Below are 16,873 nucleotides of genomic sequence, written 5' to 3' on the forward strand. Positions count from 1 at the left end.
TCCCCCATGTCTAGGTTAACAGGCAAGGTCCAGTTTTTCATCTTGGATTCCTCACTGTGGCAAAAAGAATCATTCCTCCAGGCCTACTTTGTTCTCCTTGACTTCGGATATGGAAAGATGAGTGTAGCAAAGCTATCCGAGCAGCTTGATGATGTCTTTAAACAAGGAAAAGTAAGTGGGGGAGCTACTGATTTTTCTTTCCACTTGTTTATGGTTTCCTTACATAGTCTCTAGCTGATGTGGTTGCATTTGCTGCAGTTTTATTAGCTTGTTCATTTTCCCCAGTGGCTGATTATATTTGATACTTTGGCTGTCTGGTGGACACTTGAATAAAAATTTCTTTCTTTAAGGGGACAAATTAGTTCTTTTCTGGGAATCAACTGACAAAAAACATACAGACCTCAGGAGAATCTTTGAACATTCCACAGCAACTAATCTGCTGAGCATTTTGTGTGTTGAGTTAAACATCACCACTGACAACCTCACACATTGGTTAACTACTCTCTAAATATTTACCAAGATCTTTAATAACCGAGAGGGCTTCCCATGATATAAAGGCTCCACCACCATCATCCAAGGCACCCTGCCCGACATCCCAGCTGTCCAGATGTCCACTGACCAGTACAATCTAGAACAAATAATAAAAAGAGAAAAAAATAAAAACCAAGCAGAAATGACATCAAAGAAGAAGCATTCACAGGCATTCCAAATACAGAAAAGAAGCTTTATATTTTCTTTTCTATTTTTACTTCTTAAAAGAATTGTGTCATTGCTAATGGAAAACTTGGTATAGAGGCATTACATAAGGGGTATAAGGTCATCTTAATAGGAATAAAACTTCTCACCTTGTACCTCTATTAATATAATTTTGAATACTAAAGAAAAATTATTTATTATTGATGAATGTTTGACAACTTTATTATATGGCTTGAAATCTAAATGACATGCAAATAGAGCTCAAAACTTCAACCATATTCTCAGTTGTTCCAAATTCTAGCAGACAAATAATAAACATGTGTTGAATTGAATTTAAATGAAAAAGTGAGAACAATTAATTTGTTTTTAATTATTGTGTTTGTGCATTATAAATCACTCTAGTGTTGAATAAATATGCTGGTATTACAAACTAGAGTCTAATTAAACAGAATAACTTTTAAGAAATATCTCAATTTACATGCTAAATAAATTTATAGATTATATTATAAATTTTACACCATCATAGACTTAAATTATTTTCTGAGAATCATTAATAATTATCTCTAGGAAAATATAAAAATATCTCAGTAAAACTAAATTTCATAGATATACTTTAAACAAGTTAAAAACCAAGTGAAATGATGCTGGGCTAACAGGATATCTACATGGAAATTATGTATTGATCTCTGGATTATACAATATATGAATATCAAGTCAGATGAATTACAAATTTAAATAAAGATGTTGGAGGAAAGCAGAAGACAGCTTTGTCAACTTAGAGTATTCAAAGGTTTCTTAAAATGGATAAGAAAAGTGCAAACTGTAAAATGAAAAAATAAAAAACTGGACTTTAAAAATATTAGGAGTATTTGTTCATCAAAAGATTCCATTACAAGAGTGAAAAGGCAACCCACAGAGGAGAAAATATTTATGTAACATTTTCAACAAAGCCCCATATTCTGATTATATAAAGAACCCCTATGAAACAGTAACAAAAAGGAGAGTAAAATGATAGAAAAGTGGGAAAAAAAACTTAAACAGACAATTCTCAAAGATAGATACACAAATCACTAATGAAAGTCACTCAGGTTCATTATCAACAAGGAAATACATATTAAATCACAGTACATAGCCATTGGAATAGCTAAAATGAAAAAGATAGAAAACATTAGTGAGGAGGTGGAATAACTAGAACTCTCCTATATTGAGTGTGAGTATAAATACTAGTCAAGTCTGTGGTTGACTAGTCTGGTCAACCATGTCTAGTCAAATCCGTCTAGTCAAGGCTATGGTTTTACCAGTAGTCATGTACGGATGTGAGAGTTGGACTGTAAAGAAAGCTGAGCACCGAAGAATTGATGCTTCAGTGGAAAAACCACCAAAAAAATAAAAATAAAAAACATAGCTTTGGAAAAACCATAGTTTTGACCATATGGACCTTTGTCAACAAAGTGATGTCTCTGCTTTTTAATACACTGTCTAGGTTTGTCATAGCTTTTCTTCCAAGGGGCAAGAACCTTTAATTTCATGACTGCAGTCACTATCTGTGGTGATTTTGGAGCCTAATAAAATAAGATCTGTCACTGTTTTCACATTTTTCCCCTTCTGTTTGCCATGAAGTGATGGGACTGGACGCCATAATCTTAGCTTTTTGAATGCTGAGTTTTAGGTCAGTTTTTCATTCTCCTCTTTCACCCTCATCAAGAGGCTCTTTAGTTCCTCTTTGCTTTTTGCCATTAGAGTGGTATCATCTACATATCTGAGGCTGTGGACATTTTTTCCCAGCAATCTTGATTCCAGCTTGAGAATTTTACACTTCAATACTGAGAATGCTGCTGCTGCTGCTGCTGAGTCGCTTCAGTCGTGTCCGACTCTGTGCGACTCCATAGACGGCAGCCCACCAGGCTCCCCTGTCCCTGGGATTCTCTAGGCAAGAACACTGGAGAGGGTTGCCATTTCCTTCTCCAGCACACGAAAGTGAAAAGTGAAAGTGGAGCTACTCAGTGGTGTCTGACTCTTCGCGACCCCATGAACTGCAGCCCACCAGGCTCCTCCGTCCATGGGATTTTCCAGGCAAGAGTACTGGAGTGGGGTGCCATTGCTTTCTCCCAATACTGAGAATATTACACTTCAATAAAAACTTAAAAAACCAAGTTCAACAGTCTTATCCTATGAACAGCATACAGTAAATAAGCAAACCAAACTTGAACAAATCTTCTTGATGATCAGCATGAAAGTGCCCCAGGACTTTGGGAAAGCAGGATTTGGGGTTTCAAATGTCAGAGTGACCCATAGCACGGCCGCCTTCCCTGAGCAGCTGCAGGATCTCCCATTGACTCTGTGTATACACAGTCCTGACTTACTATGACTTCACTGTAGTTACAAACAAGTACAATGCCCCAGACTAACAAATGGCCATGTAATGAACCCAAATGGATTGCTTCTAAGGAGAAAAAAAAAAAAGAATAAAGAAAAAAACATGTTGCAATAGCAGGAAATTCTGGTTCAGAAAGTAGTATAATCCCATGTGGGATGAACAAGCCAATTAGTCAACATGCTTACCCCCTCAGAACCATTTTCCCAATGAAGTTCAAGTTCCAGTGGATAAAAAGTGTCAAAATCTGTTTTAATCAACTTTTTCTCAGATAATACATGAGTCAGTAAATCAAGGCAGCTATTGTTTTAACCTTCAGATTTTGGAATAACTGAGGTTGTTTTTACAACCATACTTCTTTCTGTTTTCTGAAATATCTCTGTTCTCCAATCCAGAATTATTACTTAAACTAATAGTTCAAAGATGGAAGTGGTTTTGAATGATAGAGGAGTAAATGTTATCTCATAGGGTAAGGACTCATATCTCATAGTCATATGGAAGAATGACTACAAACCATTTGGATTAGGAGAGTTTGTTTTACTTTTTTTTTTTTCTTACAGAAAAGAATATACTGGGGATCATCAAGAGACAGTAATTTTAATATTAACTGATTCAAAACTAGGTGATGACAAAAAACGACTTCAAATTCAGTGACATGTTTAACAAACTTGAAGTTTCCTAATCATAAAAGCTCCAACCTACACCTGGAAAACAGTAGTGCAGGAGGTCTCAGTCAACGTGGTGTCTGTTGAGCATTCCTTAATGCAGTCTCACAAAGGATAACCCAGTAAAACATAACAAAGTCGCTACATCTTGTGCCAGGGTCAGGCAGAAACGGAACATCAGTTGTAACACATTTGGATCTGATTTAAGCAAACAAAACAAAAACATACAACTCTGAGACACAGTAAAGTCCAGATTTTTTTGAAAAAGGATCACTTTATAAAAGATAGGAGAATGCACTGGTTCTCTTGCAGGAGTGGAGCCCCTCAAGCAATAACATGGCCCAGAATCAACAGAGAAGGGGGACGCCCACCCATCTACCCCTCTGTGCTGCTCCCTGAGGCAAGCAGAGCACTGACCAATTCCACGCCCTCCAACTTCCTTCTCACTGCCGTCTCTTCTAAATCAGTAATGAGTAAAAATGATTAAAACCCTCAGCAGGAGCCAAGAACAGCCACAGCAAAACAAACAGGAGTGCAGGATGGGAGCCACAATGCTCTGAATAGAGTTCGCTCTTTTGAGGCACACATCAGTCCTGACCACAGGAACTGGCCTCAGGGTGGGAGCGGGGAGGGCCTTCTGCAGCAGGGCAGAGATCCCGGGATGACAGCCCGCCAGGACAAAGAGTCAGACGGGCAGGGGTGCAGAAGCACCTGCAGGCCAGCTGCGGGGCTGAGAGCAAAGACACAGCAAATCAGGGGAAGACAGACAGCAGCCCAGGGACGGGTCCCCACTTCTCTGTTATCAGGGCATATGGAGATGCTGAAGGCAAACAGATTGGCTCGATTAAAAGATGAATACGAATATAGCTGGAATGGGACATATGAAAAACATGGCAGAACAAGGGAGAGAGGGACATCAGAGGAAGTATATTCTCATGAAAACAGGCAGATGCGAAATACTGGAGAAAACGTCCTGGTCTTTGGGTTTTCCTGCCTGTGCTTAGTCAACAATTTTTATTGAGCGTCTATTAAGTGCCAGAGATATAGAAATGGATAAAACAAATATTCTGCCTTAATGGAATTTACGTGCTTGTGAGGGAGATGGGCACTACATAAATATTAATGATAGTTTCAAGTATTACAAAGAAAAATCAGGCAGAGAAAGGGGATAGAGAATGGTGGTGGCAAGAAGAGGAAGAAAAATCAGTCTGCTTCCTCCTAAATCACAGACAGCATTGGAGAATTTTGCCCCCACCTTAATGATGAGAGAAATCTGGATAATGTTGAGAATTGTAACTTTTTAAAAGCCCATCAGAGGTCTCAGATTGTCATTCAGTCAGAGGAACTGAATTCCAGAGGATAAGGAGCTCATCAAAGTAGAGGTGGGATACAGTCTTCCTTTAGCAAAGAGGAGAGGGAGAGATAACAGACATAAAAGCAGGAATGAAGACAATGAAGTGTTGACAAACTCTTCAAGGGTGAGTGTGGTTAACATGAGAGTTTAGAACCTGTGGGGACCTCCTACATAAGGGCTCTAGGTATCCATTTTCCAGATCTTTTCCACAAGATTCCATTAGGTGCTCATAGGCAAAACTGAGAGCCTGGCAGAAGCCCTGAGGGCCCACCTCGTGATGCAGGGGTGCAGATGATGACTGGCGCTGCTGGGAAGCAGGTGGCAAATACGCCTGCTTCCAGGACCCTTCTCTCAAACTAGAGCCAACTCTAATGTCCGGCAACAATGAAATGAGTAAACTATGGTATAGTCACACAGTGGAATATTATAAAGTAGTTAAAATTACCTACAGCTACATTTGTAAATGAATACAAGAACAGAAATATGAAAGGAAAAGAAAGAACAAAATCAATCGCAGAAGAAATAGAAGAGTATGAGTCCCTAACATAAATTGCAAAATTCAGTAATCTTTAGCAGTGCATAAAAATATGATAAAATCATGAAGAAACAGCAAAGTTATAGTAAATCAAACTTAGGATAGTGTTTATATCAGATGAGGTTTGGGCAGAGACGAGTCTGCATTTTAAACTGTGAGTTGTATAGGCATTTATCTAAACCTGACCAAGTTCTTGTTGATCAATCTTCAATAAATGAGATGCTAACCTCTCTGAAGCATGCTTCATTTTATAAATGTTTTGCTCAGTCAAAAGCCAGAAAGACAACGACCTGGTGGTTTCATTTTTTAGTTTTGTGATGTTTTGTTTTGTTTTCAGCTGCTTCATTCTCTTTGTCTCATTTTATTTGGTGTATTTAAAGAGCTAGTGGGGAGGAGTATCAGGGCTACAGAGTTCAAGGACTAATGCATTTCCAGACATAGGAAATCCCCGATCAAATTTTCAACAACAAAATTCATTAAACAGTTGAAAAATACGACCTACAAAAAGAGAAGGGAAACCTTCTCATTACTTAGCCTTAAAGGAGAAGCCAGGGAGTGATCTAATAATGGGCTTCAGCTGTGATGGGCCCCTCTGTGACAGATACGAGCAGCAGAAGATGGAGCAAAGGAACAGGTTTGGGCTGCAGCAGTGAGCATTTAGGGTCATAGAAACGATAAAGAATTTTCTGATGGAAGGATTTTGTAGAAGTTAAAAAAAAATAACAGGGAAAAGGTTATGGAAAACTCCATTCCTTGGAGGGTTTCTAAAACAGGACACATTCTTAGGTCGTAGTAGTAAAGCTAGCAGAGAAGCAACCTCTCAAGGTCCCATCTTGTCCAAAGCCTATGACAGTTTTCGAGTTCTTGTCTTATTCAACCCACTTTAAAGGGGGAAACTGTCCTTTGGAAAGTCTCCATAACCTCAACAGACTTTTCCCTCAGCATCTCCTAGGTACTCTGGCTGCCACAGTCTTCCCACTATTTAGAATCTAAACACAGGTGGGTAGGCACCTCTCAAGAAAACTGTTTCATAATCCCCGTCAGAGACAAAGACTTGGCTTTCAGAGGGCAGTTGCTGAATGTTTCATGTGATTGCCTGGAACAGACAAAGGGGACAATGTTTGAACAGATATTATCCTCCCCAATGAACAGACCAGGTGGTTTGTAGAGTAGAATGGGGCTCTTGACACATAGGGTGTTCAGAAATAACCCAGCAAACGTCTTATCTTCTCTTGAGTTGGTTTCTTATCATCAAACCATGTTTAGTGAAGCTGTTGGGTGTTGATAGCTTGTGGGTTACATGCTTCTTTCACAATAAAATGGTCCATCTGTCCAAATGCTCACACATCACAGAGCTGTTTCTCAGAGGGGCTCTTTCCATCCTACAGGACCCCCTTACTCATGCAGGGCCCTCACACTGGCCTCAGAAAAGGAAGATCATGTCTATTCCTAGTTGAATTCTGTGAGCTGATACTGGAGGAGAAAAACAAGATGGGCCTAATTCATCTGTGACTCACAAAAACCAAGTCTCCAGTAGATTTAGAAAATCTGGTTGCAGTGTATTTGGAAGAAATGGCTGAAATTTATTAAACATTGATTTGTGGATGGGGCACAGCAGAGACTATCTATGGAAGGAAATCATTCTGATTAAACGGAGGTGATTGAGTTTTATCCAGAAGTCAGGACTGGTTGTAACTGGAGATGATACTCTTTTAAGTGAAAGAACTATGCTCCTGCATGCCCTCTCCCTTGGTCTAAGCAACTACAGGATAAGCTGCCTCACTTAAGAGGATGGGAGGAGTAGAAAAGTTGACTTATAACATCGCACTTGAACCTTCTCAGGGGAGGAGTGAGAGACAGAGACTTTAGGCAACTTATACCTTGATGACCATCTTTCCTGTGATTGAATCCAACTATGATATTATTACCGCGCCCAGACAAAACTTCACTTTTCTTACAACCATTCACTGACCACTGTGTTCCAGAATTTTGTTAGGCATGGTGTACAGGACTAGAAATAGAAAGAACAGAGGCCCGTGGTACTTTGATATCCTACAGATGCTTTCATGATTTTATTTAGACAAGTTAATAGCAGTAGCATCACTTTCATTATAGAAAATGGAGGCTAAGGTGCTTCCTACCTAAAGAATTTTTTTTTTTTTTTTTTTGCCATTTAGATTTATAAGCTAAAAGATTCTTCTTGTCCCCTAATGGTTTCTAAAATCCCAGGAGCCTTTGCAGCTTAGAGTACTGTTTTTGATGCTTGTTTGTCTATTGATTGTGGAAACTTTCTCAATTACCGAACCTCCTCTGATACTCTGAACACTCCCTACAGAAGCTGGTCTGCAAGATCAGCTGAAAGGCTCAGTCTATAAAATGCTCTACAGCTTCCAGTTCTGAGCCATGAGACAAAACTAAATAACAGGCCAAGATTTACCTATTCAAATGAGTATTGTCATTTTGAAAAGCACAGTCCCTGAAAGGTTATACAATAATTCCTTCTCTACCACCAGTTCCCGTAAAGAGAAAGTCAAATTAGCATGGATTAGTATACGAATTTACTTCTGTATACTTCTTCCTTAACAGAAAGAAATTTAGTATGAGGATGAGGGATGTTAACTTGCTTTAATTGTGATGACTGAGAAAGGAAGGAAAGAATTAAGGAAGGAAGGAGAGGGGGAAAGGAAAGGAATGACTAGCACAAGACAGAAGATGAAGTAGAGAACAGATTAGAAGGGAAAGTGTAAAAGTGAAAGTTGCTCAGTCATGTCCAACTCCTTGCAACCCCATGGACCATACAGTCCATGGAATTCTCCAGGCCAGAATACTGGAGTGGGTAGCCATTCCCTTCTCCAGAGGATTTTCCCAACCCAGGGGTCAAACCCAGGTCTCCCGCATTGCAGGTAGATTCTTTACCAGCCGAACCACCAGAGAAGCCCAGTTAGAAGGGAAAAAGGTGGCAAAGAAACTTTGAGAAACGCAGAGGAAGAAAACAGAAGTAAACCCAGGTCAAGATGTGAACTCAGGCTTGTGTCAGGTTGCTGAGGATCACCTGACAAAAGTTAAGAGAAGATGTTTCTCCATGTTCTGATGTGCATAAGCTAGATGTCCTCATGGATGTTTCTAAGACTAGGTAAGCTCAGAAGTGGGAAGGAGGCATTGGAAATACTACATGGTCATGATAGCCTGTGTAATTTAAAGAAAAGTTACCTAAAATATTTCTGCCTCAAACATCTAAGTAATTCCCTTGGCTCCTGCCTGTCTTATTTCTGGACCACAGTGGTAAGAAAGAATCAGAAGTCAACCATCCCAAGTCCTAAAACTTGGTAGTGAACTCAGGGGTAGCTCCATGACTTCCTATGACATCAGCACTTAAGACAAGCTTAATTTTGATGCATAAAGTATAGCTTAAACAAAAGACAGTCAAATCATGTTATAGCTACCCAGATAGAGGACATCATTTTTTTTTTTTTTTTTAAGCTGCATCATGCAGCCTGTGGGATCTTAGTTCCCTGACCAGGGATTGAACCTGTGCCCCCTGTAGTGGAGGCACAGAGTCCTAACCAATGGACTGCCAGGGAATTCCCAATAGAGGACTTTTCAGAACTTTTTGATGACCTAGTTTTTAACTTCAGGACAGAAGTGTCAAGGAGCCAAAGCATAGGTTTGCTGCTTAAGGGTAGCCCTTCCTGGTCTTTTAGTCCTCTCATCATACTTGACCTCACATTCTATCAGCCGGGTCATAGGAGTCAATAATCTCTGTATTAAGACTCCAGAAAGAAACCAGATTTCCACTGGTAGATTTTGTTTTAGGAGAAAGGTGTTGAAAATATTAAACATTTTATATTCTTGCAACCTTGTGCAAAAGAATATTACTTTGCCCATTAATCCTGATTCTGTCTTATTTTTTATTTCAATTTACGTGTCCTAGGGAAAAAATCCAGAATAGACCTCTTATTTAGCATCGTACCTAATATATATGCTATGAGATCCAGGGGAAAGTATACACTACATATATTTACCCAAGCTGAAAAACTCTCTCTTTCCATTCAAAATACAATAAATTGAAGCTCAACTTCAATATTCACAGGCAAATAACACACCTATATGAAGAAGAGAAGTGACAATTTTAGTCTCACAAGAATCATAAGTCACTAATAGCTAAAAAGTGGGTTAACTGTATGTTTGCACATCACAACTCAAAAGGAATTGCCAGGAAGTGATTTCTAAGTCCAAAGTTATGAAGCATGGCTGTGCTTTGCACAACCCGAAAACTTGTCCTCTGTCCTTCTTAAAGTGACCTTCAAGGATAAGAAGTAGGAGCAGCTTGAATGTCATAATGTTTGGTAAAGGCAGACGTGCTAGACAGGAAGGAATAAAAATGGGCCCTAGGGACCAAGAGTCCATGAGGAGTGCCTATCGAGAGAAGAAACTAATGAGAATACAAGGTAATTTTCAAAACTTATCAGCGGCCACAAAAAGATAATGAATAGTTTATCTTTTGTCTCTCCAAAATGAAATTAATTAGACTAAGATAACATTGTGATAAAAGAATGTTCACTTTCTCCATAAATGGATATTGTGACATCATTATAACATTGTAGGGCTAAATTTCTTAATGTCAACTCTTATGAGGCCGTCCATGGTCCTCCTAAGTATTTTGACTTGTTATGAGGTTATATTCTCATCAGTTAAATGTTGATTATAGCCATGTGGTTTGAATAGTTAATCATATACTTTGGGGAAAGAAAGGAAGGAGGAGGGGAAGAAGATGGACTCTTTCTCCCAAATTGTCCTTTTTCTGAAAAATCAAAATGCTAATAAGACAACTATTTATTAATTTAACTTGTATTTGGTAGCATAAATCACTGTATTTTAATAGGATACAGAACTATAGCAAGATAAAGAGAAATATAAGCATCAATACAAGTCACATAATTTGCATCAAATTCTTAATGTCAGCACCTGCCTAACTGGTATAATCAGGTTCAACATTTTCATCAATATCTTAAAGATATGCTTATGAATTTTAGGAAGATAGAAGTATAAGATGAATCATTAATATGTTGGATCAAATCAAGATTCAAAAATATCCTGAGACAGAAATAATAGCTTATAGTCAACAAGATAATTTAGCAGGATAAATATGAAGGTGCACGTTGCACTTTTTGATGGTGGGTTGATCGTAGTTCACTTGGGGACAGCCAGAACATTCACATGGGCCTAAGCATATTGAGCCAAGAGGATGTCTCAACTATGTAAAAAGTTAATAAAAATTTAGGGTTTGTTGATTAAATATGGGATTCTGACTCTCACTTTATTCTAACCAATCAAATATTTTTTTCCTCCCTTTTTTCCCACCTAGATACCTAAGCAGATCTTCTAGAGGAAAGGACTGTGGCCAGAGAAGAGCTGTTGGAATTAGACAGGATGTGGACATCATATTGGTTGAAGAGCAACTGAATATGTTACACAGACGAAGTGAAGGCTTCAGAGGGCTAAATGCTTCATCCACAAGAAGAGGAAGAACCAGGCCAGGGAGTGGAGGGTACATGCAGATAGATTTCAGCTCAGTGGAATGGATCTGAGTGTTTCAACGAGTGTTCCAATAGTATCCCTCAGAGGAGTAAGCTGCCAAATGTTGGCAGCGCTCAAGTGGAAGCAGAAGGAACACCTGTCAGGTAAAGATGGATTTCTGGCCTGAGGTGGGAGTGGAAGGTGGGCACTGAGCTGATAATCTCTAAAGGCAGCGTCGACCCCAAGATTCTATGATTCTCAAAGGAAAAATGGACTTCTCTTGGCCATTATTCAGCAATTCCTATGATACTAATGTATTTTTCTATGGTAAATTTCTATTATCATGCTTTTTCTTTGACTGGGCTGAAACTAAAAATTGAAATTATATTGCTAGTGACATTTATTATTAAGGAAATATGCTGTGCTGGAAAAAAATATTTTTATGATTTCAAATTTTCTTTCTGGCTGCATCAACTTCCACTGGAACCTAGGGTGTCCTGTGGGAGGGCAGAATAATATGACACCATCTTTTGGGGGGAGCTCCACCTCTTACAGTTTCCTTTACTACTTCATGATGGACCATCACCTCTTCATTCAATTAAATGTTATCAAAGTTATCTTCATGTTTTGCATCCATTGGTAAAAAATCCCATGAGTCTAGCAACTCCACATGGTACTTCCCTTTATCTGCCCTAAGATTATCTTCTCAAGTACATAATACATAAAAATTATGACTTTGCAGACATTTCTAAATGAATTTTTTTTTTCCTTTGCAGGGCATAAAGATTGCTGCACTCATTTTAAGGGTCTCATTATACCATTTCGATGGTTCATTCTGAACCTTCTCCAGTTCCACTGGATTTTGGAGACATGGCAATCAAATGTATGGATGACACAGATTTTTGTGTGTATTATAAAGAAACTGCAGTAACCTTCCTGATAGTTCCCAGAATTTACCTGGTCTCTTTGATTGCTTAGAATTACACAGATTAAGAAACCTATCTGTCTCTGAACTTCTTTTCAGGCTCCTACATTCACACTCTACTAGAGTAAAAATAACCTTAGGAGATTATGGCCAACACCCTGCTTTTACACAGGGAAGTAATTTGCCCAAGTGGCAGGGCCTGCAAATAGAACCCAGAACTTCTGACCCACAGCCAAGGGTTATTTCCATCACATCCCTCTGCCTGCTTCATATAAATGGTACATAGCCTACTTTGATTGCTTTTCTCTAATACATTACATTTTACTTGACTATGCTAAAATTAATCAGATATGTTTAGCTTTAACACATAATCTAAAAAGTTTTTTAAACAATTTATCCCGATTCACTTGACATGGCTATTCTTTAACCTCTCTAAACCTTGCTTCCCTAGCTGTAAAGTAGGAACAATACACACCTTTAAAGTGTATTGTGAGAATTAAATGGGGCTTCCCTGGTGGCTCAGAGGATAAAGCATCTGCCTGCAATGAGGGAGACCTGGGTTTGATCCCTGGGTTGGGAAGATCCCCTGGAGAAGGAAATGGCAACCCACTCCAGTATTCTTGCCTGGAGAATCCCATGTACAGAGGAGCCTGGCGGGCTACAGTCCATGGGGTCGCAAAGAGCTAAAATTAATCTGCTATGTTTAGCTTTATCACATAATCTAAAGAGTTTTTTAAACAATTTATCCCGATTCGCTTGACATGGCTGAGTTCTTTAACCTCTCTAAACCTTGCTTCCCTAGCTGTAAAGTAGGAATAATACAAATCTTTAAAGTGTATTGTGAGAATCAAATGAGATGAAATAACATGTTCATCACTGTCACGGTCCCTGGCACAGAGCAAGAACACCTAAATGGTTGACATTATTGATTACACCATAATTATTTTAAGACGACTTCAAATGCTGCAAACAATTCTCTCAAGGAAAGCCTCACTTGGGGGGCTGGAACACGTAAGTGGGTTTCACACAGCCCACTGCCACAGGCACAGGTTTTGGGTACTATGTGCTGCCAGTTTGAATTACAGGGAGTATCAATCACAGCACATGTTATTTAGAAATATGACAAATATTCTAAAAATGTTGTTTGGTGAGCTTAATTTAAAACAGCATGAACTTCTTCCATCTGAAAACATCCATATGCCATGAAGTAGCTAAGTTACATTTTCATTTCAACAGTAGGTTGCAAAGGGGGTAAAAAAAAAAGTTAGAGCTCAAGCAATCGCAAACACACAGGCCTCTCTAAATAACTCTGCAGTTACTAGGTAACCAGCTACCACTGGGTGAAAATAAATTCAGGTGTTTGAACTGATGCTGCCCATGTACCAGAGGTGAGTTTTGCCCTGGTGATGGCTAACTGAACGAATGACTCCACTGTCAATTGCATTTACAGAGCTGGTAAGACTGGTCACACAATAGATCTCTTCTCAGGAGGGTCCAGAATAGAGCCTTGGAGGAAGCATCAAAATCCTGGCATATTCCATGTAGAAGTGAGAAGCTTATGCTGGGAACAAAAAGCATATCCTGACATCACATTTGAGCATAATCTCTGTAGAGAAGGTAAAAAAAAAAAATCACCAAGAATGGGGAGGGGATGACAAAGGGCAGATATCAATAGTTTATGCTATTGTAGACAAATTTAAGGGTAGCATTTTCTGAAGATCAAAGAAATAACTAAATGGCTTATCAAAGGAGCATTGTTTTATCTCATTCAACTCTATAACAATTTATGAATCTCAGTGTCCATATGTTCTTCCAGTAAACTCAATGAGGTACAGCATGTTTCAACATTGTCTTTGCCCTTCTTCTTTCAACAGAGTAGTTAGACCATGGGCTCTAGAGGTAGAAGGGTAAGATTTTAAGTGCACCTCTGTTGCCCACCAGGCTTCCCAGTGGTGCTAGCAGTAAAGAAGCCACCTGTCAATGTAGGAGATGTAGGAGACATGGGCTTGAACCCTGGGTCAGGAAGATCCCTGGAGAAGGAAATGACAACCCATTCTAGTATTCTCACCTGGAGAATCTCAAGGACAGAGGAGCCTGGTGGGCTACAGTCCATAGGGTTGCAGAGTCGGACATGACTGAAGCAACTTACACGCCCACATGTAGCACTCTGTCATTTACAAGGAACTTTCAGTAAGCTGCTTGGGCTCTCTGGGCTCCCATTTCCATGGATCTAAGAATGAACATTAACAAATGTCCACAGCATTGATGTACCCGCAAGCATGAGGAAAGGGACTCATGCAAGGCACCCAGCACAGGCTCCATCCACCTAGTTTCCTAATCATTCATCCCAGTGTTTCATTACATGTTTAGTTGTTAGCAGGATGTCCTGATGAAATGGTGTCTGGCCTTAGTACAAACGGATCTCTTGATGGTATTCTCAAGCAACTGGGGGAAAGGAATAAACTACCCTCCCCTTGTGGTAGGGGCCTGGGAAGGGGGAAGAGTGGGCAGACTTCAAAAATAAAAAGGCTCCCATCCCTGATCTGGCACACCTCTGCCGGGGAGAGGGGAGGATGCGCCCACAGCCCCACCTCTCAGCTGAGAAACTGTGCCCTCCTAGTGGCAGTTACATCCTTTGCATATGTTTCTCAAAAGACTTGAAATGTGGTAGAGAATCAACAAATCAATGGTTGATTTGCTTCTACTTAGTAACAGAATGTGATTCAGAATCAAAATAGTTCAGTCCGTTACAGAAAAAGATATTAGTTGTTGTGATCAATACACAGTTAAAACAAATTTCCAATTGATTATTTTGACTTTTACAATTTAATCACATAAACCTACTAAAGAAGTTTACTCTCAACTATGTATAATGGATAATGTAACTGTCTTCCTCTCAATGATGAGTATAAACAATGAGCACATTAAAAAAAGATTAACCTTTACTGCATTCTTCGAAGGTCAGAACCATATAGAGCTATGGACAAGAAATCAGGACCAGAATTAAAGTCATGCTTAAAAGTTAACTATAAAACTTCTGGTCAGCAAATTCACATCTTCATGAACCTCCTTTGTTCCAAACATGTGGCTAATAGAAATGAAATTATAAAAACAGAAAACCGAAAGGTTGCAATTTGGCTCCAAAAACCAGATAAACATCTCTGTGAACTAGAAATGGATTAGAATCACAAGGCAGTGAGTGAGTTTGAAGCCAGGGGACCTGCAAGGCTCCAGATGTAGAAGCCAGCCATGACTGCTGGGCTTTCTGTCCCTGTAGGCAGACAAAAATCTAAAATCCCTTCACTGGAGAAAGGGGAACCTCAGCCAGGCTAACGGTGTGAAAGCAAGCAAGAGGACTGAGTTCAGGAGAGGAGGCTGAAAACAAAAGAAACCTGCCAAGAGGTGAAGCTTTATGAAATAGTTGAGCCTATGAAGGAAAAATGAACAAAGATGTGATTCAAAACCAGGCACTGAATCAAGCCATTCGCTGGCCTTGTAACAGGATATGTGATCCTCATTATCACCAATGGCAAGAGTAGCTGATACAACATAATACAGCCTGGTTCTCGACTAACCACAAAACCTTGAGAGAGAGAGAGAGAGAGAGAGAGAGAGAGAGAGAGAGAGAGAGAGAGAGAAACTGAACCCAGAGGGAGGGAACACAATACAAACTGAATTTTAAAACATCCTACTCAAAAAGAGCTAGCAAACCCAAATTTCAAAACACACGAAGGAATAGAGTGCTAAAAATGTCAACAAAATCAACAACTGAAAATAAAACCTCCACCCCAGATTAATCTGTGGAAAGACTGTATAACAATTTTTTAAAAATTATGCTTAGGGTGATCAAAGGATTAACTTTCTAGAAAAAGAAAAACCACTAAAATTGACCTAAGAAGAAATAGAAAACCTGGAAATATCAATAAACATTAAGAAAGTCAATCAAGAATCAGAAAGTATCCTCCATTTTACACATGCACACAAACTAAAGCCACCAGACTCAAGAAGTTTTACAGGTGAGTTTCGCCCAATTAAAAGAAATAGAATATTCTCAAACTTAGCCAACTCATTTATCAAGGTGTTACACCGAAACCAAAAAAAGACAGGGACAGTAAAATAAAGTAAATTAGAGACCAACCTTATTTCTGAATAGAATGCAAAATTATTAAACAATTAAACATGATGCACAACTTCCTCCAATTTTAATTGATAAAATTAGAAAACAATAGACAAAAAGCTTCAGTCCAAAATGTGAAATATAAATTAGTGATTATGAAAAAAATGAAATCCATGATACTTCTGATTATAGACATGGCGGGGTCAGTAGATCTGTGCACACAGCCATGGCATTTGGAATGATAAACTCCAGGTTGTTATCCAAAGATTAAAGAATTAATTTGAGCAGAAAATGAGCATGCTACTTCATTTACTCCTGCTCCACTACCCACATACGTAAAGCCTAACAGCATGGTACCCTAGCACCATAGTTTATTTATTTGTGTTTTATATTCACACTATTGAAGTATCCATGAAATATTCAACAATTTAAAAAGAAAACAAAACAATAGAACAGAAATATAGGACTGTGTGTTCCCAGTTGTCTTCTGTGCCAGACAGGGGCCCTGAAGCACTAACTGCCTGCCCTGCCCACAGGCTTCTCCTTAGGAAGGCAACCTTGGGAGTTCTTTACGTACAGAGCTATTGGAGCTCATGCCATGTGTCAAGAAAAACCAGCTCTGCTTCCAGGGCTACAGATAATTATCTCAAAATCAGCTTCTAAATCAAAGTAACATAGGTAAATCAGACA

At 39.1% G+C, this 16,873-nt stretch overlaps 1 protein-coding gene and 1 long non-coding RNA gene across 5 annotated transcripts in view; one reads left to right on the plus strand and one right to left on the minus strand.

The window, feature by feature from the left end:
- Positions 1 to 16,873, minus strand: part of CPQ (carboxypeptidase Q) — a 537,298-nt gene that overhangs the window by 184,510 nt on the left and 335,915 nt on the right. For all 4 annotated transcript variants that reach the window (XM_070477363.1, XM_070477364.1, XM_070477361.1 and 1 more), the window contains one exon: positions 517 to 628. In XM_070477363.1, coding sequence (XP_070333464.1) covers positions 517 to 628 — 112 coding nt within the window. The remainder of the gene's footprint in view (positions 1 to 516; positions 629 to 16,873) is intronic.
- On the plus strand, positions 75 to 12,142 carry LOC110123200 (uncharacterized). Its single transcript, XR_011491523.1, has 3 exons — positions 75 to 171; positions 10,990 to 11,305; positions 11,918 to 12,142. It is a non-coding gene; the product is annotated as an uncharacterized lncRNA (long non-coding RNA).

The sequence above is a fragment of the Odocoileus virginianus genome, chromosome 15 (genome assembly GCF_023699985.2).
Source record: "Odocoileus virginianus isolate 20LAN1187 ecotype Illinois chromosome 15, Ovbor_1.2, whole genome shotgun sequence".
Lineage (NCBI taxonomy): Eukaryota > Metazoa > Chordata > Mammalia > Artiodactyla > Cervidae > Odocoileus > Odocoileus virginianus.